Consider the following 27,056-nt stretch of genomic DNA (forward strand, 5'->3'; position numbering starts at 1 on the left):
ACTGAATGGCTTCTGCCTTTGTACCTTATTTGTAAGAAATGGAACAGGTGCACGCCTTTAAACCCAGCACTCAGGAGGCAGAGGCAGGTGGATCTCTGAGTTTGAGGCCAGCCTGGTCTACAGAGTGAGTTCCAGGAAAGGCGCAAAGCTACACAGAGAAACCCTGTCTCGAAAAACCAAAACCATAAAAGAAAGAAAGAAAAAGAAGAGAAAGAAAGAACTGCCTCTGTCTCCTGGGGTTTGTGAGGCTCCAAACCACAGGAATCACTGATGCTCATTTACAAACCCTGGGCTGGCTCAGCAGGGAACTGTTTCCCATGGGAGCCTAGCAACCCGATTTCAACCCCCAGAACCCACATGAAGGTGGGCGAGATCCAACTGCACAAAGCTGTCTTCTGCCCTCACACACTTGCCAGTGCACGTGTGCACCTCCACACGTACTGCACACACATAGTAAATACAATTTCACCAAACGCGGAGCCAGGTGTGGTGGCTTCTGCCCATTCTACCACACCGGGAAGGTGGGGACAGGAGGTCTCCAGGGCTCACTGGCAGCCAGACTAGCCACATCCGTGAGCTCCCAGTTCAGTGAGGGACTCTGTATTACAAAATAAGATGGCTCAGAGGTTAGGAGCATTGCTACTCTTCCAGGTGACCCAGGTTTGACGCCCAGCACCCACAAGATTAACATCTGTGATTCCAGTTCCAGGGGAATCTGACATCCTCTTCTGGTCTCCACAGGCATCAAACACAGATATGGTATGTGGTATACAGATACACTGTAAGCAAAACAACCATACACAAAAATAAAAATTCAACCATTAAATAAAAATGAAATAAGGTGAAGAATGATTGAGGAAGACACCAGACAAAGACTTCTGGCCTCCAAATGCATGAGCACATAGGTGTCCATGCACACTCATACCCCTTCCCACATACACACAGAGAGAGAGAGAGAGAGAGAGAGAGAGAGAGAGAGAGAGAGAGAGAGAGAGAGAGAGAGAGAGAAACACATACACACAGAAAAAAAAGAAAAGAAATAACCACAACAGAAATAATAAGAGTCCAGATGTCATACCACATTCATCTAATCCTAGAACTTGGGATGTTGAGACAGAAAAATTGTTTAATTGGCAGCCAGACTGAGTTCCAAAGCAAGATTCTGACTCAAGAAATAAGTAAATTGGGTTAGGGATATAGTTCAGTTGGTAGAGTGGCATAAACCAGATATGACAGTTTATGTCTGTAATCTCAACACACAGGAGGTGGAGGACCAGAGCCATCCTTGACTCTAGCAAGCTTGAGGCCAGCCTGGGATACACGAAACCGTATATATTTTGGGGGTGGGGTGGGGTTTGAGACAGGGTTTCTCTGTGTAGCCCTCGCTGTCCTGGAACTCACTCTGTAGACCAGGCTGGCCTTGAACTCAGAGATCTGCCTGTCTCTGCCTCCTGAGTGCTGGAGTTAAAGGTGTGCACCACCACCCCAAACCATATTTTTTAAGAAGTAAATTAAAAGCTAGGAGGTGGTAGCACAGGCCTTTAATCCCAGTGTGAGTCAGAGGCAGGCAGATCTGTGAGCTTGAGGCCAGCCTGGTCTACAGAGCAAGTTCCAGGATAGCCAGGGCCACACAAAGAAACTCTTTCTCAAAAACAAAACAAAGAAACAACATAGCAAGGGGTGTAGTTCTGCTGTAGAATACTTGCCTAGCACACTCAGAGCTCCCTCCCCCTGCAAATTAAACAAGAGCAGTAACAGTTGAGTGTCGTCCAGGGGCAGGCACTGGAGCTGCGCTGCTCGTTCTGGCTGCTCGTTCTGGTCCAACATGCATTCTACTATCATTCTTGCTAAGCAGAACCTTACTCTTTAACATCTGAAAAATGATTACAATTATTTTTTTTAAGGGAGGGAGGGCACATGTACCACGGAGCAGGGGGTCAGCTCTCTCCTTTCACCACGTGGCTCCCACACACTCAGATTGTCAGAGTGGGCAGCAATCACCTTTGCCTGCTAAGATTCTCTCTGGCCCCACAGCCTGAATTTTAGAGGAGTTCCCCTGTACTCTGTCCTTGTCCCTTAAAGTTAGTGGTGCCCCGGTGACCACATTGTATTCATGGGACTAGAAGTCCTGGGAATGTTCTGGAAAGTTCTCTTTTCTCCCTCCGTGGAATATGCAGAACCAAGGATGGTGGGACAAACTCCCAAATCCTAAAGGACAGCCCTGAGCTGCTCTTGCAGCCACAAAATGCTGAGTCTGGACTTCCTACTGCCTCATCTGTATGCGATAACTCCATCTCCTTGTTCAACTGTATGCAATAACCACCTCTCTGTTCAACTATATATAATAAACATGCTGTCCTTACAGGGTGCTGTGGCTTCTCCATCACAGAGCTCAGTTCACCAGCCTAAGCCCCTCTCTCTCTCTCTCTCTCTCTCTCTCTGTGTGTGTGTGTGTGTGTGTCTTTTCCTCATTCCATCCTGGAGCCACAGGAAGCCAGGGACCTCAGCAGGGGCAGGTGATGAAGCTGAGCAGCACCCACACTATAAGCATTAAGAGGAAAGCTGATGTGGGAAAGAAGAAAGCATGACTTCAAGCCTCTGGCCCTGGCAAGGAGAAGGCACCTCAGGGAGACAGCAGAGGAACTGGGTTCTTTGGGAGGTGCCAGAGTGGGTGGACTTGTGCATGGCTAGGTCCTGGTCCTCAGGGAGAGGGCATGCAACAATGTCTTGATTCAGCGTCTAGGACACCAGCTCTCCACTCTCCTACGGTCCCTGGTCACCCCCTCAGGCTCCTTTGCTCCCTCACCTCTGAACAATGAAGCACCCAGAGGGGTCAAGAAATTAGTCAGGTGTAGCCGACAGCATTTTAGGAAAAATGAAAGTGGTGGCACGCCTCTGTACCCTCAGCTCCTGGGAGGTGAAAGCAGGTAACTAGGGGTTCAAGGCAGGAAGAACCAGGGGGACCAGGATGAGAAGGGAAGGGAGGGGAACAGAGGGAGAGGAAATGGAGTCAGGAGATTGTATCCTATGCAGTAAGATGAGGCGGGAACTGACTGGGTTCTTTAGTCAGGCTTTGGCTTGGTTTTGTTAAATTTTCATTTCTGGCCGGGCGGTGGTGGCATTTGCCTTTAATCCCAACACTCGGGAGGCAGAGGCAGGCGGATCTCTGTGAGTTCGAGGCCGGCCTGGACTACAGAATGAGTTCCAGGAAAGGCGCAAAGCTACACAGAGAAACCCTGTCTCAAAAAAACGAAAAAAAAATTTTTTTTTCATTTCTTCAGATAGTATCATGCATGAGTCCTAGGTAGTTCTCAAACTCAAAATCCTCTTGCCTCAGCCTTCAGGATGCTGAGAATGCCATGTACCACCAAATCTAATGCTTAGCATCATGCTGGGGACCACTGAAAGGCAGTCAACTTCCAAACTATAGACTGAGACATTTGACAGATGTCAAGGTTATGGGAGAGACAAACAGGGCCGAACTGGAGGAGGATACTCTCTGAGGACAGAAGATAACAAGCAGGACACACTTCTGGGCTCACTATGGGAAAGCCCTCAGAACAGACACAAACAAGGTCTCTTTTCTTTTCTACACCAAGAAATTGCTAAGCATATGCCAAAGCCAGAATAATTCATTCCTAGACAGCGCCCCCACCTGGGAGTGAGAGGAACGACCACAGAAGAGGAGACGCCATACTTAGGGAACGAAATGTCACGACTTTTTCTGCCTCAGGAAGAGTACCATGTGTACCACCTCCCCCTCCCCCTGCAGGACTTCTAGCACATTCCAGATAAAGCTTCACAAGACACAACATAACAAATATTAGGGTCGTTTTTAATTAAAAAAAAAAAAAAAAAAGCCCCAAGAGTCTCAGGGCAATACTTTAGAATACAGTGAAAGCTATCCAGAGTGTTAGGCGCAAAGCTACACAGAGAAACCCTGTCTCGAAAGACCAAAAAAAAAAAAAAGAGTGTTAGTACACACCGTACTGGCATACAAGGGTTCCCTCAGCGAGAGCAAAGGCCCTCCAGAAGTTTGCACATAATTTTACACTGTCCCCGTTTTTAGAAGTCCTTACTGAGGCAAGTGTGGTGGCAACATCTTTGATCCCAGCACTCAGGAGGCAGAGCCAGGCAGATCTCTGTGAGTTCGAGGACAGCCTGGTCCACACAGCGAGTTCGAGGACAGCCAGGGCTACAACAGTTGAGACCCTGTATTGAGGGGAAAAAAGTCCTTGCTGAGAGGACACTGAGGCACAGAGGTAAAGGAATCGGCCTGAGGTCAGACTGCAGGAGACACACAGGTAGTGCCAGAAATCCAGTCATCCTGAAATGCTGCCCAAGGTCATTCTACAGCTCCTGAAGCTGTGGTCTTCTTCATCCCAGGAAGTAGTGGCAAGGGGCCCGGCAAGGACTGTGACCTGGACCAGAGTGGCCCACAGGAGTCCCTGAGGTGAGGGCCCCAACAGCCCCTTGCCCCCGCCCCATCTCCTTACTGTCAAACCCACCCCTCCTGGTGGAAAACCAGCTGCACGGCTTCGTCCACGTCACGAACGACGTGGGAGGCCGTTAGGAGCTCCGGCCTGAAGCTGAAGTCTCGGTGCCCGTGGAATGGCTCTGCACTTCCAGATGCGGGCACTTGGGAGCCTGCATCCTGAGAGCTGTATATGCCAGTGGATACCAGGATGGAGGCACAGCTCCGGGCTGCTGGAGGCCGCTGCTTTTGCTGTCCACCAGTCCCATGTCCCTCCTCTCCACGCTTTGCCATTTGCAGGTACTGGTGGAACAGGTTAGCACCATAGACATCAGACACAGGGTTATCACTGGCAGGGCGGCAATACCGGAAAAAAAAAAAAGAGAGAAGAAAACCCAAGTTTAATGTTACAAAGGCACCAGAGCAGAGATCAGTCTGGGGGTGGTGTGACTCAGCTGCAGGGAAGCCAGGGTGGTGTGACTCAGCTGCAGGGAAGCCAGGGTGGTGTGGGCAGATGGGAAGAGAAAGCCATGAAAGATGGAGATAGAGTGGGCTTACCCTATAGCATAGAGCTTCCTGATGGGGGCAGACCAGCCCCGCCTCTCAGCCTGCTGCCTGATCATGTCCTCGGCGTACTGGTAAGTGAGGATGCTGGGTTTGCCCATCAAGCCCTCGTATTTCAGCTCCTTGCCTGTTACTTTCCAGTAGATGGTTTCCAGGCACAGCAGAAAGGTGCCATGACCAAACCTGCCCAAGAAGAGATCTCAGCAATCCAGCCTTCAGGCCACCTGCCATTCTCTAAGCTGTCTTCATGCACCCAACCTGAGTTCCCCTCCCCATAGCCATTACACATGAAGAAACTGAGGCAAGAGCAGGCAGTTTTCCCAGGGTAGCAAAACTAGAGTCCAAACTCTGATAACCTCACTCCCCAAACCTTGCTATTGGTTTTGCTTTGTTTTTTAGCTATTATTATTATTATTATTATTATTATTATTATTATTATTATTATATATGCACATGTGTACTCTGAGCATCAGAGGATGACTTTATGGAGTCAGTTCTCTCCTTCCACCTTTACATGGGTCCCAAGATTCAAACTCAGGTCATCAGGCTTAGTAGCAGGCATTAACCACTACACCATCTCACCAGGCCTCTGAACCCGAAGATTGGATGCTGTTCTACAAGCTCTGGCTGCCGTCCTTCCCGTCTTTGTGAACGTCAATTTCCAGCCAAGCACACTGGCTACTAGGCATGGAGTACTCACTGCCTCCCTAGAAGCTAGGTGTGCTCACTGCCCCCCTAGAAGCTAGGTGTGCTCACTGCCTCCCTAGAAGCTAGGTGTGCTCACTGCCTCCCTTGAAGCTAGGTGTGCTCACTTGTTTAAACCACGCGAGGAAGCGCCACTAACCAGTCAGCAGAAGCACACATGCTGGACTGCTTTGACTCTGTCCTTAAAACAAGGGAGGGCATGCTCTTCTCTGTCCTTGTCATGGTTTGGATCTTACATGGTCCCCCAAACTCAAGAAGGCTTGTCCCTAGTTGAAACCTTGGGAGGCGATGGAATCCTCAGGAAGTGAACAGGAAACAAGTCGCTGGCGGGTGTGCCTGCCTGTCTCTCCCTCTGCTCCCCAGTTATCAGGAGGGGAGTGCTTTTTTGTACCACAACGTTCGACCCATCACAGTGTTCTGGTCCCCACAGGCCCCAAATCACCAGGGCCGACATGGATCTTCCTCCTTTCAAGTCGTTACTCAGGTATTCTGTTGGTGTGGCAGGCGAACAGCCCTACTCTACTGTTTCCTGCCACCTGAAATGCTAATGTGGCGGCTGACACTTAGGCAGTCATTCTGGCTTCTACACGAAGGATTAAAGATTATGCTTCAGGAAGGTGTGTGTGTCCTTAATAAAGGAGAGACTGAACAAAGGCCCCAGATTGCCAACCTGACTTCTTTTCATGAGAAAGCAATAAACTATCTTGTGTAAAGTGTTTTTATCTTCCATCCTCAGTTTTAAGCCAAACAAACCCTAGTTAGTAGTCACTGTGCTTGGTATTACATTCACTATCACTCATTTACATACAAATTCCATTTTCTGGCTGGGCGTGGTGGTGAACTTGGGAGGCGGAGAGGAAGACAGATTTCTGTGAGTCCAGCCTGGTTTATAACCGGGCGCTCCAGACCAACCAAGGCTAAACAGTAAGACCCTATCTCAAACAAAACAACAACAACAAAAGAATTCCATTTTCTGTTTGTTTCTTGGTTTTCATCTTGTGAAGCAGGATTTTGCTGTATTCTAGGCTGGTCTGAGGCTGGTGTTAAACGTGTGGTTCTCCAGCATCAGTGCCAAAGTTCCCGCTGTGAACCACCGCATCCTAACTTTGAGATTACTAAGTAAATAGTCAGGCACAGTGGCACACGCCTGTAATCCCAGCACTCAGGAGGTAGGCACCGGATAAGCATGAGTGTAAGGCTAGCTTGCACTACACTGTGAGTCTCAGACAAGTCAAAGCTACAGAGTAAGACCATGTCTCACAATACAAAAACAATCGTGTGATTCCTTGAATGGAAAACTCATCTCAAATCTGGTCTATAAACTGTTTTTCTCCTTGCTTTTCAACACACAGTGACATACCCAACTCCCACCTGATCCCCATCTAGAATCAGCATATCCTAACTCTATGAATAACAGAAGAAGCACCAAACCTCATGCTACAGAACACACTTCAAACGTGACAGGAACTAGCGGGGAGTTGAGGCAGGAAAACAATGAACTGAAGTCAACATGAGCTACACGGTGCGATCCCAGCTCACAGAAAGAGAAAGAGGAGGAGGAGGGGAGCGCATCACAGGAGGAAGCCCTGCCTCTCCGAGGCTGTCCTGGGTCTAGAACACGACCATGCACAGCCTCTGGAAGAGTGACAGCACACTAGATTCTGGACTCAGCCGGAGCAGCCATCGGCTGGCTTCACAGAAGGCAGGCACCCCGAGGGCCAGAAATGAGGTACTATCAGCCCCAGAAAAGGGCAGGGCACAGGTGCCACACAGCTGGGTCTCAGGTCTTGGCTCTGCACCATGGGAATAATCCTGGTTTATAACCCCAGTTTTCCCCATCCCTAGGGCTCACGGATGAAAGCAAATAGAAGTCAAAGAACCAGTACCAGGAGGAAGAGCCTTGAATACACACCCACTGCTATACCTTAAAACTACCTGTTTGAGGGATGTGTTCTGAGAGCAGCAGGCACATCTTAAAAACCACTCCACACGTCTTCATGCTCAGTCATCTGTAGTTTTAGTTTAATAATTGACATGAAGTAACTCTCGCAAGCCCTTCCTCTCCGAGGCCAGGTTACTGTGGCACCTACAGGGCTTATGAGGGAAAAGTCCGGGACACTGTGTCCTCACCTGGGCATCTTGGCTTCAGCCATCCACAGGAGATCCATGTTGCTAGCCAGGACAGGGAGGTGGGGATATGGAGCTGTCACCAGCCCAGTCCCAGGGTTCCCATTGCTAAGGAGGACATCCATAATCAGCTGCAGGTTTGTCTCCCAGCGGACTGGCTCCCCAAGTAGGAGGACCCCTAAAATCAAAAGCACAGGGATGAGGGGGCAGGGCACTTGGCCCACCCTTTGTGGTAGGTAAGTGGAAGGCCCTTCAGAGACAACCGAGGCCAGTGAGCAACACCTACCCAGAGCTAGAGGTCTTTACTGAGGTGCACATCTGGGCAAGCGAATGGTTCCTGAGCAGCGCCGACCAAGCCACGTCCCAGTCCACCCTGGGTGAACCAAGTCAGGACCTGCCAGCAGCACCCTAAGTGTGTCCTGTGTCACTGCTGTGTCAAAGCAGCAGAGAAGCCCCTGCCGCTGCTTCTGTTGACGGGACTCTACCCACCCACCCCACCCCACAAGTACTACTGCTCTCTCTCAGTCACATCTTGGAGCCTAAGAGCCAAGCAGAACTTGGAATGAGGGGAGCCCTGAGCTCTAATCCTAACTCAGCCAAGTAAGTGGTCTGTGGAACTGTGGCAGTTACTGGCTGCCTCAACTACAACGGGCCCTGAAGTGTGGCTCAGAAATCAAGAGCTTGCCTGCATGAACAAGGCCCTAAATCCCAACCCTAGCAATACAAACTAAACAAATGAAAGCAAGCCTGGCCCGGCAGCACCCACCCCAGCACTATCCCTTGGAGGCCTGACAGGGCAGCACCCACCCCAGCACTATCCCTTGGAGGCCTGACAGGGCAGTACCCACCCCAGCACTATCCCTTGGAGGCCTGGCCCGGCAGCACCCACCCCAGCACTATCCCTTGGAGGCCTGACAGGGCAGTACCCACCTCAGCACTATCCCTTGGAGGCCTGGCCCGGCAGCAGCCACCCCAGCACTATCCCTTGAAGGCCTGGCCCGGCAGCAGCCACCCCAGCACTATCCCTTGGAGGCCTGGCCCGGCAGCAGCCACCCCAGCACTATCCCTTGAAGGCCTGGCCCGGCAGCAGCCACCCCAGCACTATCCCTTGAAGGCCTGGCCCGGCAGCAGCCACCCCAGCACTATCCCTTGGAGGCCTGACAGGGCAGCACCCACCCCAGCACTATCCCTTGGAGGCCTGACAGGGCAGCACCCACCCCAGCACTATCCCTTGGAGGCCTGACAGGGCAGTACCCACCCCAGCACTATCCCTTGGAGGCCTGACAGGGCAGCACCCACCCCAGTACTATCCCTTGGAGGCCTGACAGGGCAGTACCCACCCCAGCACTATCCCTTGGAGGCCTGGCCCGGCAGCAGCCACCCCAGCACTATCCCTTGGAGGCCTGGCCCGGCAGCAGCCACCCCAGCACTATCCCTTGGAGGCCTGGCCCGGCAGCAGCCACCCCAGCACTATCCCTTGAAGGCCTGGCCCGGCAGTACCCACCTCAGCACTATCCCTTGGAGGCCTGGCCCGGCAGCAGCCACCCCAGCACTATCCCTTGAAGGCCTGGCCCGGCAGCAGCCACCCCAGCACTATCCCTTGGAGGCCTGGCCCGGCAGCAGCCACCCCAGCACTATCCCTTGAAGGCCTGGCCCCGGCAGCAGCCACCCCAGCACTATCCCTTGAAGGCCTGGCCCGGCAGCAGCCACCCCAGCACTATCCCTTGGAGGCCTGGCCCGGCAGCAGCCACCCCAGCACTATCCCCTGGGAGTGGAGACAGGATAAGTGGCTCCAAGTCACCCTCAGCACCCACAAATCAGAGGCCAGTGGTTACCACGAGGTCTTTTCTTCAAAAGAAGCGTAAGTTTCAAGCAGGCCTCTTAGCTCACAACTGTAACTCTAGCGTTTAGAATGCTGGAATAGGAGGACCACAGAGTTGAGCCAGTCTGGACTACAGAGTGAGACCTCTGTCTCCAAACAAAACAAAACAAAGTAAGGGTCTGGAGAGAGAGCTCAGTGGTTGAAAACACTTGATGTTCTTGCAGAGGACCTAAGTTCAATGCCCAGCTCCCACATCAAATGGGTCACAACTACCGGTAACTCCAGCTCCAAGGATCCAATACCCTTTTCTGGCCTCCATGGGAACCTGAATACATGTGGCATATACAGACACATACATAAATGAAAATAAAAATGTGAGCCAGGTGCACCCCTTTAATCCCAGCACTCAGGAGGCAGAGGGGGTGGCTCTCTGTGAGTTCAAAGCTGGCCTGGTCTACACAGTGAGTTCTAGGAGAGGGCTATGTAGAGAGACCCTGTACCAAAAACAAACAAATGTTTAAGAAATTAAAGTTAAAATTAAAAGACGGAGGACATATTTTGATTGTCACAACTGGACACTCAGCAGGTGAGTGTCCTATCCTACCCTAGCAGTATCTGAGGTCCCAGCCAATAGTCATGTAGAGGAAGAGCACATCCACAAAATTAGAGCAACTCCATCATTTTTTGTTGTTGTTTTTTTCAAGACAGGGTTTCTCTGTGTAGCCCTGGCTATTCTGGAACTTACTCTATAGACCAGGCTGAGCTTAACCTCAGAGATCCGCCTGCCTCTGCCTCCCGAGTGCTGGGATTAAAGGCGTGCACATCACCACTCCCTGGCCAGCAACTCCATCTAATATATAATCACAAAGTATTTTAATTAATTATTATTTTTTAAAATTTTATGTGTATGAGTGTTTTGCTGGCATGTATGTATGTGCATACATATGCATACCTGGGACAAGTCTGTGGACACCCGAAGGTGGCATTGGATCCCCAGAAATGGATTTACAGATGGTTGTGCGCTACCATGTGGGTATTTGGAGTCAAATCTAATCACTAAGCCATCTCTCCAGCCTTACAAGGTATTTTTGTACAGATTAACAATTTTTTTTAAATGATCATATAATCAAGAGACTTCTAACATTTCTTAAAAATTTACAGTGGTGGTACACACCTTTAATCCCAGCACTTGGAAGCAGAGGTAGGTAGATCTCTGAGTTCAAGGCCAGCCTGGCCTACAGAGTGAGTTCCAGGACAGCCAGGGCTACACAGAGAAACTTTGTCAGGAAAAACCAAAAACCAAACACCAAACAAACAAACAAAACCCCCAAGAATTGTTCTCCACTTGATAAATCAATTCACTGGCAATTCTGCCCACATACCTGCACTGCACCTGTAAACACAGTCTGTATCTGTTGCTGGAACATTCCTGCTCACTCTGTTTACAGCAATCATTTTGCTTCTCAGCTAACTATAACATATTGAAACATTTACAATCTTTTCACCAAGAATTTTCCTTTCACTCCGGGTACAGGGAGGGCATTATGCTACACTAATTACTTTGGTTTTGAGATAAATCTTACTGTGAAGCCCAGATTAGCCTTGAACTCAAATCCTCCAACTCAGCTCCCCCCAAGTGGGAGACTACAAATATGTACCACCACAACTGGCCACTTGATTACTTTCTGATGTGGGTCCTGGGAACATTATTTTACTTCAGTATGGCAACAAAATGTTACAATGTCTCTACTGTCCAAGGGGAGAGCTAAGCAACACTGGACTAGACTGTCAGGACCTAGTTACTCTCTTTCCCTTTCGTTTTGTTTTTTTTTATAACTTATTTTTATTTTATGTGCATTGGTGTTTTGCCTGGATGTATGTCTGTGGGAGGTTGTCAGATCTTGAAGTTGCGACAGTTAGCTGCCAATGTGGGTGCTGGGAATTGAACCCGGGTCCTCTGAAGAGCAGTCGGTGCTCTTAACTACTGAGCCATCTCTCCAGCCCCACCTATCTACTCTCAAGATAGGTTGCTGAGCTTACAGTTCTTCAACACAGTAGCATAAGCACTGTGGAGATAGGGCATCACCAGTACATGTCTCAGAGTACGGAGTGGACAGCCAGGGCTGGAACCCAGGTGTCCCGGGTCCCAATGTACAGGGCCACCCTCAACACTATCTGCCTAAGAGTCTGAAAGGAGAGAGGGAAAACAAGGAACCCACGTCTACCAGGCACACGGATCTCTTTTACCTTCAATGGCGGAGAAGTCATTCCTCGGGGCCTGCCAAAAGACAAAGAGGAGGCCCATCAATGCTAGCCACTTTCCACTCCTAGAGTACCAGTCCCCGGAGGTGAGGAGCAGGAAGGGCAGGTCCACACAGGTCAGAGACCTCCAAGGACCGCCCAAGCCAAGAAGTAGAGAGAACTTAGGAAGAAGATGTGTAAGAGGAAAGACAAGGCCCAGAGTGGGCTCCACACAGGCTGAGGGATGCCACGCAGGAAGTTGGCCAGGAGGGGCAGTGGTGAGCTGTGCTTCTCCAGCAGGGCAGAAAACAAGGTCCCGGCCAAGCAGGGGCCTCTAGAATCAGGGTGCTAAAGGGGAAAGTAGGCCTTGAGAGAGGAGCTCTCGGGCATGAGGACTCTCTTATCTTTATGCCAGCTCTAGAGGTTTTCTCTTTATCAGCCTTGGGCCTGTTCTTCCCTGGGCCACTGCAGTCTTGGCTGAGGTGAGTCACTTCTGTGTGGGGCTCAGCCTTGGAGCTATTCTGAGATGTGTTCCCACTCTATATCTGGTTCTTCTCGGAATTTTAGTGACTCAGGAGAAAGCTCTCAAAGGGCAGGATCTGTTCTACAACTAGAAAATTCTGGAAGGAGAACTTATAATCTACTTTCTATTAAATAAATGAAGTAAGCGTATTTGTCTATAATTGCATTTCATCAAATCCTGAATTATTGATGTAAGCTATTAAATATATATAAATTTTTACAAGGAATGTGTCAAGGGGCACCTCAGGTGTCATACTCCAAAGGGTCAATGAGTGTCCTAGAACTGATGATCCCAAGAAATAAGAAATCATGAGCTAGGGTGTAGCTTAGCGGCAGAGGCTTCCCAAGCAGGTATAACCCTCGGTTTAACCACCAGAACTGAAAAAAGAAGTCAAACCACCTTTTTCAAATATGATCTGAACACCAAGGGCAGTGGGAAGACACAGACCCTCAGTGTTTTCCTCACAAGGCGGCCTCTCTGGACTGTGCTTCAGGGTAAAGCAGCAGCAGTGAGTACGTGCAGAGGTTACCGATGCCCTGAAGAACACCTGGGAAGCCGCCAGTAACAGCAGCACTGTTAACTGCAGGAAATACTACAACAAAGCGAAGGCAAAGGCGAGGAGCCCACCGCTTCTCTCGGCCATTCTTATCACCCAGGGAACACAATCCTCGGCCAGATACACCTCTCCAAGAGGACCAGGACAGAAGCATCCATAAAACAAGACGCAGCGCCCAGCAGCAGGGCCAACACGTGGGATCAACACAGGAACAGGAACACAGGCACACAGAGACCTCAGGAGTACTGTGGAGGGGGAAGTGACCCACCCTGTCCTTATTACCGTGCTCTTCGGCCGCCGCTCGAGGTCCACCATGTCCAGCTCCGGGAAGGCTCGTCGCAGCTCGTCTACGGTCACCACATTCTGGAAGCCTAGTCTGCAGCAAGGTCAGGGAAGCAAAGCTACACAGCTCTGAGGAAGGTGCTTTTATGGACACATCAGGTCGAAGGTGAGCAGAACCAGACCCAGTCCTGAGCACAGCAGGCAGGCAGCTGTCATAACCCCCCAGGCATGTAACACCAGTGCAATCCCAGAGACCAGAGGCCCAAGGCCTGTGTACTCAAGGAGCTGATGCCAGGCTCAGGCCCACCCACGCTGGGGCTGCATGAGTGGTGCAGCCCTAAGTCCTGGGGAGGGAGGAGACTCCTCTATGGATGGAAGGGGGCAAAGTCAGGTAAGTAACTGATGAATAGCTACTTCTCTGGGTTGACACATTCCCTCCTGCAGGGAGGTGGGAATCCCTGAAAGTTAGCAGAGTCACAAGCTTCCTCCCACACCTCCTCCCACTCCCCTGCCCTGTGAGGTTATATAAGCATTCTCAGAGGAAGAGACACTCCCAGCAGCCACCGCCTGCAACTGTGCACAGAGCTCAGGGGATGGATGCAGTTTCCATCGGTCATGCTACCCTAGGCTTTTCTGGGGTGGGCCTTTGCGTGAAGTGGCTGCCTCTCCCCCACACTCCTGTCAGGTAACCCCAGTTAGCAGACTGGCTCATTAAGCCAACTGGTCTGCTGGTGGTGCCTATCTGGGCTGAAGACATGTTTGTTCACACCGCCCCAGGAAAGGTCACACCACAGTCACAACGAAGTCAGAGGGAACTAAAACAGACAGTCAAATTCCATTTAGCAAGGAAGGGGCCAGATGCAGAAGATCGAGCTGCCTCCAGCCTGCTCTCCCCTAAGATCTGCCGCCATCCGCCTGCCCCTAATTCCATCCGCAACCTTACACATAGCTTCAGATGACACTCAAAACCAATCTCCCCAAATGATTATTCTAGCAGATCCTCCTGCAGCAAGGGGCCTGCACTGGTTCTCCACTGCTCCGAGCTTCCCGAGACTCCACCCCCGGCCTACCCTTCTGCTCTCTAATGCCCAACTCCACCCATTCCAACTGCCTACCGTGCCTTCCTAGAAAGTCTTAAGCCCCTCCCAGGGCACCATCAAAGCAACCCCGGAAGCTACAGGCCAGCCCTCCTCCAGAGGTATTTCCCTCTACACTTTATGCTGAGCACCTACAACCTATCTCATTCTTGGCAGCCTTCACATGCATCCCATCTTTTCAATTATTTAAAATACACTTATTTAGCTGGGGAGGGGGCACGGGTGGATGTCAGAGGACAACTTCGGAAGTCAGTTAAGCTTCGAGGCCAGTGCGTTTACCTGCTGAGCCATCTCCTTGGCCCTATGGCCTCTCTTCTTGTGAGACTTGGGATTCAAACTAAGGCCTCATGCATGAGAGACAAATACTCTACAACTGAGCTTCATCCCCAGCCCCTCGTCATGTAATAACCGTTTTTTTTTTTTTTTTTTTTTTTTTTGGTTTTTCGAGACAGGGTTTCTCTGTGTAGCTTTGCGCCTTTCCTGGAACTCGCTTTGGAGACCAGGCTGGCCTCGAACTCACAGAGATCCGCCTGGCTCTGCCTCCCGAGTGCTGGGATTAAAGGCGTGCGCCACCACCGCCCGTTTTTTAAAATGACATTTATTTGTGGACGTTAGAGAACAGCCTGAGGCATCAGTCCCCCTTCACTGTGTGGGTCCTGATCACACGCAGGTCGTTAGGCATGGTGGCCATGCCCTCACAGCTGAGCTAGCTCCCCAGCCCATGCCATCCTGACTGGACCAACATTCAACTAAGAAACACGAATCAGGAAAAGTTAACTGAGGGGAAAGGCCCTCCCCAGAGTAGGGGTACCTTTTGGAGGTGGCCCAGATATAAGAGGTCTGAGGAATTCCATCGTGTACTGAAGCTCTCTCCAGGAACAGTGCCGGATGGGAGTGCTGAGGATCAAGTGTGGACTGAGCAGCTACAGAGTCCTCAGGCTCTCTAGCAGTAGATGACACTGTTGAACTACCCAGCCTCTACTGTGTAAGTCAAGCTAATAAATCTCCATTTATAATATATGTTCACTCTATTGGTTCTGTTCCTCAGGAGAACCCGACAACACCGGCTGTCTTAAACATTCTTTTACTGTTTGTGGGTATGTTCTTCCCTTCTCAAGTATGAAGTCCCTGATTAAGTCACATTCCCAGTGCTCTTATCTGGGTCCCTGACCTGCCTTAGACCACAACCTGGCATGGTGCCCAGGAAGCATCCAGAGCACATGAACAAGCTGCCTGAGACCAGGGATCGTGTCCTTTGCTTTCTGAGTACATGTGACCAAAGGGTACTATTCAATGACAGGAGCTGACGAGGATGGGTGAGGGCTGGAGCAAAACCCCACATGTAGTCACCCCAGGAGATGTCTGTGCGCTTAGAGAGTCCTCAAGACACAGATCAAGACTATTCGGGATTAAGACACAGGACTCTGGACATTAAGCCCTGCAGACGGCTCTGATGTGGTGGTATGTGGCCTGGCGCCACCAGGCACAAGGACTGACCACACAAAGGACCTGCTTGTGTTCCCCAAGAGCCCACTTCACATCTCTGGCATCTCGTCTCCATCCAGAACAGCAAAACAAAAAGGATACGATCTGGCATTTTCCACCACGGGTCCCTGCCCAGACACTAGCATCCGCTTGTTGTGATACTGTAAGAAGAGCTTCATGGGGCTGTGAGAGAGAATGACTTGGTCTGGATCTACCTACAGAGACAACCAAGAAAAAGGAAAGCAGGGGAAGATATAAGGTTCAGAGAAAATAACAGAGAGACAGCCAATGGATTCTGTGACTGGGGGCGGGGGGTGGATGATGGACACATTGTCTCAAAACAAAGTTGTAAAAGCTTTTCCTAGCCCCCCCCCCCCCCCCCCCCCCCCCCCGACACTTTCTAAGACTTAGCCAAATATGAATGAGAATTTACCTTGAGCTGGGAATGTAGCTCAGTGACAGAGTGCTGGCCCAGCATGCATGAGATCATGAGTTCAATCCCTTGGATGGGTGTGTGTGTGCACGTGTGTGGCGGGGTGTGGTGTGGGGATGCCTAATTCTCAACATACAAAACAAGAGAAGCATTATCAGATGTAAGATCTGACTGTTCACCAATACTGTTGGGCTTAGCTTGGAGACCTACTGATATTTCTTTCTTTTTTTAAAGATTTATTTATTTTTTATGTGCCTTGGTGTTTGCCTGCATGTATATCTGTGCGAGGGTGCCAGATCCCCAGGAACTGGAGTTACAGACAGTTGTGAGCTGCTATGTAGGTGCCGGGACTTGAACCTGGGTCCTCTGGAAAAGCAGCCAGTGCTCTTAACATCTCTCCAACCCCACCCCTGAGGTTTCTTAATCCCTCACTTGGAAACCACAGTCTTTACAAGTGCATTTGTTGTCACTGTCATAAAAAATCTGTCTTGGACCTCGATATTGAGCTTTCAGTTCCACTTAAAAACTTAGCTTACCCCTACCTCTCCAGTGCTGGGCACTAACCAGGCCCGTGCAAATGCAAAGCAAGTGTTCGATCACTGCCTCATACTCCCAGTCCAAGATCCAGTTAGTGTGTGCTTGGGTGCATATGTGTACATATTTTTGTGTGGAGACTCATGTATGGAGAATCAGACATGAGACAGCACTGGGTGTCTTTCTCAGTCACTCTCCACCTTAATGAGTCTCCCACTCAACCTGGAGCTCCGTTTTGCCAGACTGGCTAACAGGCTGATTGGCTGGCCAGCAAACCTTGGAGATACAATTGTCTCCAAGCCTCCCCCTAACCCTGGAATTACAGATGTGCCACTAAGCCTGGCTAAAGACCAAACTCAAACACTTCACCCATGTGCCGTCTCCCCAGCTCCCAAGACTCAGCTTTTCAACATCTACACTATCTCCAACAATGTAGTCCTTACTCAGAATTACTATTCTAAGATGGGGGTCTCACCACACAGCTCAAGCTGGCCTCAAACTTGTGGTTAATCTCTTTCCTCTGTTTCTTATGTGACAAGATTACAGAGGTGTGCACGACCACACTAGGTTCCTCAGAACGCTTTTAGGGTCCTTTCTGGAAAGAGTTTCAAGGTAGCAGCTTCATTCCTCTACCCTAGACTCAACCTCAGCCAGCACTACCTAATAATCAATCAGCCTTTATTGACTCTCTTGTTACAAAGCACCCCTTCCCAAAACTAAGTTCACCCTTACCAAGCAGGTACCCATCTTGGATAGAGCCAGGAACTGCAAAAGGGCAAAGATGCTCGGCTCTTGGAGGACAGCACTCAGAGCTGTGCAGCTGCTGGCTGTGTGTGTGTGTGTGTGGATGGGCAGGGTTTTTGTTATTTCTTTGACACAAGGTCTCACTAAGCAGCCCAAGCCGCCTACACAGCACATAAACCAGGTATGGCAGTGCACAGCTGTGATCCCAGAATTAGTGGAGGCCAGATGTTCAGAGTCCTCATCGACTACTACAGATACGAGTCACTGTCTCAAAAACAACCACTAAAATAGAAAGGGCAGAATCCCGTCCTCTCCCCACCTCCCGGAAATGGGTGTCATGTGGCCCAGCCTAGTTTTGAATGGACTGTGATGAGTGTGCTGGAATCCTGCTCAGGGCTTCACGCTTGCTAGGCATGAATTCTACCCACTGAACTCCACCCTCAGCCCCAAGGGCAGGATTTCTGTGCTCACTCAACCATGTGCGTGTACAACTGCGTGTAAAGACTCTACTGATGTCATCTCAGTCTAGGCTAGAACTTTTAAGACTCCACTGCCCTAGTCAAACCACAACCTACAGAAAAGGATGCAGGCTGGAGGACCCAATTGGAGCCTGTCTTTGGGTTTCCATGCTCTGGTTGCCTCTTACCTTGTACCCCAGCAGGTCTGACAGCTCCTGGGCTTTGCTGTGCTGTAAGATGTTCCCAGCATTTGTGACAAAAACCACAGGTACCCGCATCTGTCCCTGGGGGTTTGTCAGCTTGCCAAAAGCTTCCAGAGCAGCTGGGATCACTCTGTGGCCTCGAACCAGCACTCCATCGATGTCGAACAGTAATCCAAAGGTGGGAGGGCTCTGCACAGAGGGAGAGGAGGATTGGCACTGCATGAGAGACAGAGGAGATGAAGGAGAACCTCACACACACAGGCAGCCTCGGGTCACTCTTGGAAAAGGGTATCAGATGGGGCTGGAGAGATGGCTCAGAGGTTAAGAACACTGGCTGTTCTTCCAGAGGTCCTGAGTTCAATTCCCAGCAACCACATGGTGGCTCACAACCATCTGTAATGAGATCTGGCTCCCTCTTCTGGCCTGCAGGGATGCATGCAGACAGAACATTGTATACATAATAAATAAATAAATCTTAAAAAAAGAAAGAAAAGAAAGGGCATCAGAGAGAAGGAGAGAGGGAAGCATGGCCTGCTTTCCTCCTCCTTTCTGGCGGTGCTAGAAACCAAACTCTGCACTGGGTAGGTAAGAACTCTACCACTCAGCTATACCAAAGCATGGCATTTCTGATTGGCTAAATCCACCCACAGCAAAGAAGTAAGTTTACCAAGTTTACCAAACACAGAACTACTTTGTTGAAATTAATTTTGTACCAGGCAGTGGCACACGTCTGTAATCCCAGCACTCAGCAGGCAAAGGAAGGCAGGTCTAGAGTTTAAGACCAGCTTGGGTTATATAGTGAATCTCAAGTCAGCATAGCTACTTAGCAAGGACCAGTCCTGGAAAAGCAAAATAAATATAAGCAATTTTAAAACAGGAACTAGAGGAATCCAAAGAAAACATGACCCTAGTATTTTAATGCGACTAGTTTATATTTCCCCTTTACTCTTTTTACCCCATACCTATGGCTATTAAAATACAATTCTACATCTTGTTCTCTTTGGATGATGCCAGCCTGGGCTACAGAGTGAGATCCAGGAAAGGTGCAAAGCTACACAGAGAAACCTTGTCTCAAAAAAAAAAAAAGTTCCTTTTAAGATTTAGTTTACATGTGTGAGTGTTTTGCCTGGATGCATATATGTATACCATATGTGTGCCTGATACCTGAAGAGGCTAGGGAAGGTGTCGGATCCCTTGGAACTCGAGTTATGGGCACCACGTGGATATTAGGAATGGAACCCAGGTCCTCTGTAAGAGAGCAAGTACTCTTATCTACTGAGCCATCTAGCCAGCCCCATACTGTGCCCCCCACCTCTCTCCTTTCTGAGGAGAGTCTCGTTTTGTAGACCTGGCTGGCCTGGAACTTACTATTTAGATTAGGGTAGCTTGGAGTCTGTGAGATCCTCCTGCCTCTGCCTTCCAATTGCTGGGATTAAAGTTGTATACCACCACTCACAGCCATAGCCATTTTTTAAGTTTTAGGGGCTGGGAATATACCCGAGTGGTAAGTATATTTGCCTAGTATGCTTGAGGACTTATGTTCAATTCCCATCATCATTTTTTTTTTAATCATTTTAAGGTGGGAAGTGGGAGCACTTAATCCCAGCACTCAGGAGGCAGAGGCAGGCAGACCACTGAGTTCAAGGCCAGCCTGGTCTACACAGAGAAATCCTGTCTCAGAAAACAAACGAACAAACAAATCATTGTAGAATCCTCTTTAGTGACATACCTGTAATCCCAGCACCAGCACACAGGAGGAAGCCAACCTCACTAGCATAGCAACGCAGGCAAGCCTGAGCCACCTGACTTTGTCTCAAAAGAAAAAAAAAAAGCTTTTTGGGGGGAGGGAGGGGTTGAGACAGGGTTTCTCTGTGTAGTCCTGGCTATCTTGCAACTTGCTCTAAAGACCAGGCTGGCCTCAAACTCACAGAGATTCTCCTGCCTCTGCCTCCCGAGTGCTGGGATTAAAGGCGTGCGCCACCATGCCCAGCAGCCCACCTTACCTTTTTTAGGTGGTGTCTTTGGTGTCTTGCCAATTTGTAGATATAGTCCCACTCCCTAAACATCATTTCTAGTTATCTAACATTCAGAGTGAATAAACCAATAACACTGTTTCAATTATTTTGGAAAGTTTAAATCAGGTCATTGGTCATTTCTAAGGGAGAGGCAAGCATCTCTATGAGTTCAAGGCCAGCCTGGTCTACACAGCAAGTTCCAGACTAGCCAGGAATATACTGTGAGACCCTGCGTTTAAAAAAAAAAGAAAGAAAGAAAGAGAAGAAGGCAAGATGGAAAACGAGTGGGTGTAAGTTTGGCCAGTGGAACGGCTCAGCAGGTAAAGGCACTTGTCACCAAGACTGACACTCTGAGTTTTGTTCCCAGAACACACGTGGAGGAAGGAGAGAATTAAGTTCCCCAGTTTGTCCTCTGAACGATATACATGTGCCGTGGCGTGTGCCCCCCATAACAGATAAACAAATAAGTGTACAAAGTTAAGTTTTTCCACATTTGTGCTATGATGGGGGTGTAACAGGGATTAGTGGCACACGCCTATATTCCCAGTACTCAGGAGGTGAGTCAGGAGACTCAAGAGTTCAAGGCCAGCCTCAGCTATGCAAGTCCCTGTCTCAAAATGCTACATAAGAGACAAGTCATAGGAAGTTGACCCCAACACCACCAAAATAATAATAAAATAATAAGAATGTAGCCCAACTCCTTTCAATTTCTAATCCTCCTGCTTCCGCTTAACAAATGATGGGCTGTGGCAAGCCTTTCTTAGCTTCTTAAAAAATAGGGGTAAAGAAGCCAAAGAGCATAAACATTGTAAATACACAACTTATATGGACAAACTGTTTTTGAAAAGTACATGTCAACCTACATGGCCACTGGCACTGTATTTCATCCTTGTAATATACACAATTATTAAACTTTATTAACTTACATATTTAAAAAATGTTTCAGGCTGGAGACATAGCTCAATGGTAGTGTTTTTGCCTAGCATGCATGAGGCCCAAGGTTATCACCCTAACAAAAAGTTCAATTTCCGTTTCCCAATCTCTAAACAATCTTTTTTGAAAACTCATTCCATTTTTAGTTTATACACTGCCTGTTAATATAAGAGACATTCCTCAATTATCACAACAAATGAACTAACCTAACCTGTCTGCCATTTCTCTTTTGTTGGTACCAACTAGGTCAAGCCACCCTTAGAACACACATAGTCTATGCACAAAGCTCTGCCAGTGGTGATCAGTCCAAACCACGGATAGGACCAGGCATGCTGTCACAGGCCTTTAATCCTAGCACTGGAAGGTTGGGGCCAGGCAGGGCTGTACAGTGAGACCTGCCTTAATAAACAAAATCCCAGCACAGATGAACAGTGCTCTAGCCTCTCATTTCTCAGTTGACAGGACAGAATGAGCAGCTAGCCTAGAAAACAAACCACTAAGACAGCAGCATTTTCACAAAGAGCAATCAATTTAAAGTTTTTAAGTTCTCAGGAAAACTAGAGAGAGAACCTTGGACCTCATGCATGGCAGGCAAGTGCCCTACCACTGAGCTATACCCCAGGCCTGAACGTTCTAAGTTTGATAATTCATACAGTGTAAGGATCAAATTAAACAGGCAGTTTCTTGGGAAAGAATTCTGAGCTAGCAATGATGGATGCCAACGCTAGACTCTTGAACCAAAGAGGCCCAGCAGGCATAAGGCAGGGGGAAGGATGACCGATGCATCTTGTCTGGAACCTGTGGGGCAGGTGTGAAGAAGTCAGGACTTCAGAGAGACAGCTCAGTGGTTAAGAGCATTGCTGCTCTTCCAGAGGATCCAAGCTTGGTTCGCAGCACCTACAACAGGCAATTCACAGTCTACAACTTCAGCTCCAGGGATGCGATGCCTCTGGCCTACAAAGGCACTTGTACTCAGGTGTACCTGCACACACACACACACACACACACACACACACACACACACACACACACACACACATTTTGAAAGTCTATTCTTGAGGAACGAGGAAGAACCATTTAAGAACATTTAGCCGGGCGGTGGTGGCGCACGCCTTTAATCCCAGCACTCGGGAGGCAGAGGCAGGCGGATCTCTGTGAGTTCCAGGCCAGACTGGGCTACCAAGTGAGTTCCAGGAGAGGCGCAAAGCTACACAGAGAAACCCTGTCTCGAAAAACCAAAAAAAAAAAAAAAAAGAACATTTAAGATTAAGAAGAACATTTAAGGATGGAACCCATGAATGCCAGTTATAAACACCAGAGAAACAGCAGCAGTCAAGATGGGATGGGAAGACAAGAGGGTGTAATTAAGGAAGTGAAATTATGACTTTGTCAGGTAAACTAGGAAGTAGGAGTGTCTAAGTAATGACTCCATTTTCCTACCGCTAAGCAGGGACTTGCCCCCAGGGCAGTTGTCTTCAGCTCCTTTACCTAGCTTATGGCCAGGCTTAGCCCATGAGCCAAGCTGAAGGTGGACAGGAAAACGGGAAAAACCAGGAAGTAACAAGTCAGAAAGACCACCCCTTCTGGCCACTAGAAAACAGCAGCCAGGTCTCTCATGCACGCAGGAAATACTTGAACAAACGGCCCAAAGCCTGCAAGGCTGATCCCTTCGCACCTTCGCCCAGTAGAGCATACTGGGCTCCAAGCCAGACATACAACCAACATTCTTATCTGTTCTTTCTATCAAACCGTGAGGGGTATCTATCTTCAAATGGCGTATTACCTAGCAGAACTGTACCATGAAGGCGTAAGGAAAAAGTAGCTGCTAAAGAATGTGTCCAAACATAACTTGTATAAGGCCTGGGTTCTTTTCTCAGCTCCCTCCCCTTGATCAAAGAGCCAACTTCTGAGAGGAAAATGAGCCAACGCCTCCCTAGCCTGGTTTACAAGTGCTGGATCCAGAATTCCACTTCAAACTGAGCTAGCAGCAGAGCTGGGGCCCTTAGCCCGACTCCTTGGGCAGTTCCTGGAAGCAAGCAAGGGTTCCAGGAGGCACTGAGGTCTCTGCCTGGACACACTCTCACCTCACCTGAACAAGCTTCCAACTTGTTCAGTTCTACTCCTAGTAATCGGTATACTTCCTATTTATTTATTTATTTATTTATTTATTTATTTATTTATTTTGGTTTTTCGAGACAGGGTTTCTCCATGTAGTTTTGGTACCTGTCCTGGATCTCGCTCTGTAGACCAGGCTGGATCCGCCTTTGAGTGCTGGGATCAAAGGCGTGCACCACCACTGCCCGGCTGTAATCAGTATTCTTCTTGTAATCAGCCCACTTCATTCATAACAAAGGGCCCTCAGGATCCCTGGAGCCCTTCCCTGATGCTCAACATATTCCTACTGGGGTCCTAAACTAGGATTCTTGGGTAGTTTCAGAGTGACCATACAAGTCCTGACATTTTTCTTTTCCCAGAGGTCTTTTCTCACTTCCGCACCGTACTCCTCTCAGAGAGAATCGGCACACAGGTCTGAACAGAAGAGGAGGCAGGACTCTCGCACCCACTTGCCGTGAACGACACTGGCACTGTGCTTAGGACTCTTCAGGTGTCCAGCAATGACTTGCTGAGTGACACAAAGGATGGCTGGGGAGAAATACAGCAGACCTTTCCCTTCAGATGCTTCCCAAAGGAAGAGGCGGTGACTGGCGGAAGGAAAATCTGTCGCTTTCTGCAGTTCAAATTCCGTTTTTGTTCTACTGTGAACTCAGGCAACAACATTCGGAGAGTTTAAGCTTACAGCCCATTTGCTTGGAACCAGGCCTAGGGGCACATACCGGAAATCCTAGCACCCGGGAGGCCGAGGCAGGAGGATCATCAAGGGTTTGAGAGGCCAATCTGGTCTACAGAGAGAGCTCCATCCAGGTCAGTCAGGGAACACAGTGAGACATCTCACACAAAAACAAACAACAAATCCCTTCACTTATAATTAGGCATGATAATAGCATTGTGGTTCAGTTCAAAACGTCATTTTTGGAGGTCCACGCAGAGTTCAGGGTTGAAATGACAAGAACTCTGGGATTTAAAGTCTTACAGCCACAAAGCAGATAAGCAGCTGTGCCAAAATACAATGACTGGTTGTTTGGAAGATAAAAATAAGAGACTCATATTCTTTTCAGTTTTGGAAACTCACATAGTTTAAGCTGTTAAAAGAGCTTGCTGTGTGTGCCAGCCTCGTGACTTGACATGAGTTCCAACCGCAGGACACACACTGGGAAGGCGAGAACCCCAAAGCTGTTCTCTAGACGACACCTGTGCCCGCCTACACATCACACACACAGTCATAAGAAAATAATAAAATAGCTCTTTTTGCCTTGAAGGCTGCACAACTTGAGCCGTACAGAGTTTACCGGTCATGTTCAAAGCAGTTACCTTTTCAGCAATAAGAATCAGCGGGCTCTTCGAACAGTAGAAACGAATTAACTGCTAAGAAACTTTTCGGACGCGCGGGAAGGAGCTGCGAACCCACCCGAGGCTGATCTGGGGTTGGGATGGGTCGTTCTCCCCGGACACGGACTTCTCCAGCGGGCGGAAGGCGCTCCAGGAAGGACAAAGGGTTCAGCGGCTCCACGGTCTCCGGGAGGGCGTCCCGGAGACCGGGATGCTCAGTGACCCGCACAGCCCTCCCGCCCGCCAGCCCTGCGCGCTGGACCGAACCCGCTCGTCCTCACCTCCGCGCGCCCCACGACGTAACCTCTCCGGAGCCAGCAGCCCGGGAGCCCCGCAGACAGGCGCGAAGGAAGATTCCACGCCCGGCGGCCGGCACCGAGAGCCGCCAGCCCGCTGCGCGCAGCCATCGCGCCCGCCGCGCGCACGCGCACACGGCGCGTCTCCGCCCCCCGCCCCGACTCCGAGGCTCCGCGGCTCCTCCCCTCCCCGCGCCCTGCGAAGTAACCAATCAGCGGCCGTCGGCGCGGGGCCTCTCGGGGGAGGTAGTCCGACCCGGCGTTCGCTGGTACTTGGAGAGGCTCTGGGTCCCTCGCTTCGCCGGTAGAAGACTTAGGGTCAGCAAGTGGGCGTGCGCGGCCGACCCGGCTCGGAGGACAGACACCTGACCAGTCTGTGCACCTGCTGACTTCCGGGAGCGCGTGCCTCGGCCGAAGTCCCAGCTCCAGAAACCTTGGTGACTTTCGGGAACTGGGACGACCGTGTGGAAGAAGGCCACTTAACCTTGGAGTTCGAGATTGGGGAGGGGACCTTTGTTTTAAGGTCCTCTGAGCCTCATCCACTCCAAGAATGTTGACGGTGTGCTAGCTCTTACTCTTTAAAATCTTTCACTCTGTAAACGTGCGTGGCAGTCCTGTTTCCTGCGGGCTCAGACCTAAAACCCGGGAAGGCCATATGTGAATGATCTTGATTCACACTTTGTAGGGAGGCTGAGATAGGTGGGCAAAACAAGGTAAAAAGATCACTGTCCCGAGAAGTCGGATAATGAATCGGGCAAACATGTAAGGAGCACAGCTGAGCACTCAGCAGAGAGAATGGGCGTCAGTCACTGATCGGGAAGAACGGAACCGGTCTGACCATGCTTGGTATGAGGTGGGAGCCTGCTGCAGGAAGAAATCTCTCTTCCCACTACGTGAAACGTGTAGGACAGAATGTTCCCTTCCTTAATCTTTGACCTGTCCCTGGATATAAACAGAAAAACTTAGTGAGCCTACCGTGTATTTAGCACTAGAGGAGGAGGGGCTCAGGAAAGGACAAGGACTCCAGTAACTCACTTCCGTTGTGCGCATTGCTTCTTCTCGGCTTTGAAGGCCAAAGATCATAAATCAGTAACAACTGTTGATGAGAACTTGGAAGATGAATTGCCGTTAGTTAAACCCACCATAGCACACAGCTCATAAACCCGGCCAGGAGATACAGCTGTTCCGGTTTGGGATGGTTTTTATCTCTTTTCCTGCTATTCAACTACTTAGGAACTTATTTAGGTGTGGGTGTGGCAGTGGCTCGTGCCTATAATGCCAGCGCTTGAGCAAATGGCAAGAGGATCATCTTGTCTTAATATAGTAAAACCTTGTCTTAATATAATAGTACTACCACTAATAATAATAACAATAACAACTGATTTAGCAATTATGAGGTTTTAGAATGTGTCCACACTTGTCCTAGTGACAGCTTCCTCCATAAAAACACGTGAGTCTAACAAAGGATACACTTCACCCTTCACCAGATAGGAGTCTTCAGAACCCAGTTCTCAACCCCAAGTGGGGGTGCAGCTGATGATAGGGAGCCTCTGGAACCAGTAGTAGATAAGTGCGTAGAAACCTATATGAGAGTGAAAGTGAGAAATCCAGTTTGAAACACCACAGCTTTGGTTTTGAATGGCTACTCCTAACAGTATGGATGTTCACTGAATTGTATAGTCTGGATCGGGTTCATTTCAGTGTATGATTTTTTTTTTTTTTGCAATGCCTTTTATAAGAAAGTTTTAAAAAAATCTGGCATCAATACTGTAAAGGGAAAAAATGATGACTTTAAAACTTGCTTAGCTAGACCAAAAGCTTGCAAAGGCATCTTATGGCTTTACAGATAATCAATACATCATCATTGTAACTAGAGTTTTCCTGCCTGGCCCACAGTCAGGACAAATCTCTGATACCCGCCAGTCCCGGCTAGCTCAGTCGGTAGAGCATGAGACACTGCCAGCCGCCACGATGACAAACAGCATGTGAAGATGCCGGTAAGCCATGAGCCATGTGGCAAGGTATAGATTAATGGAAATGGATTAATTTAAGCTGTAAGAACAGTTAGCAAGAAGCCTGCCACGGCCATACAGTTTGTAAGCAATGAAGTCTCTGTG

At 49.3% G+C, this 27,056-nt stretch overlaps 1 protein-coding gene across 1 annotated transcript; it reads right to left on the reverse strand.

Annotated features, from left to right (window-relative positions):
- Nucleotides 1–1,108: 1,108 nt before the first annotated feature.
- Hdhd5 (haloacid dehalogenase like hydrolase domain containing 5) lies at nt 1,109–25,082 on the reverse strand. Its single transcript, XM_052720565.1, has 8 exons — nt 24,925–25,082; nt 18,234–18,437; nt 15,979–16,091; nt 13,295–13,388; nt 11,940–11,970; nt 7,874–8,048; nt 5,033–5,221; nt 1,109–4,823 (listed from the first exon to the last, which is right to left on the reverse strand). The coding sequence occupies exons 1-8, from the start codon at nt 25,048–25,050 to the stop codon at nt 4,499–4,501; spliced, it is 1,257 nt and encodes a 418-aa protein (XP_052576525.1). The 5' UTR covers nt 25,051–25,082; the 3' UTR covers nt 1,109–4,498.
- Nucleotides 25,083–27,056: the final 1,974 nt, after the last annotated feature.

The sequence above is a fragment of the Peromyscus californicus genome, unplaced genomic scaffold (assembly GCF_007827085.1).
Source record: "Peromyscus californicus insignis strain IS unplaced genomic scaffold, ASM782708v3 Scaffold_6__1_contigs__length_162567912, whole genome shotgun sequence".
Taxonomy (NCBI): domain Eukaryota; kingdom Metazoa; phylum Chordata; class Mammalia; order Rodentia; family Cricetidae; genus Peromyscus; species Peromyscus californicus.

Coding starts and splice junctions, on each gene's coding strand:
- Hdhd5 (XM_052720565.1), bottom strand. CDS start 25,050: ATGGCTGCGCGCAGCGGGCTGGCGGCTCTCGGTGCCGGCCGCCGGGCG. Junction 16,092..18,233: donor CAGACCTGCTGGGGTACAAG/GTAAGAGGCAAC, acceptor TTGTCTCTGTAG/GTAGATCCAGACCAAGTCAT. Junction 8,049..11,939: donor TGACTTCTCCGCCATTGAAG/GTAAAAGAGATC, acceptor TTTTGATTTTAG/GGGTCCTCCTACTTGGGGAG.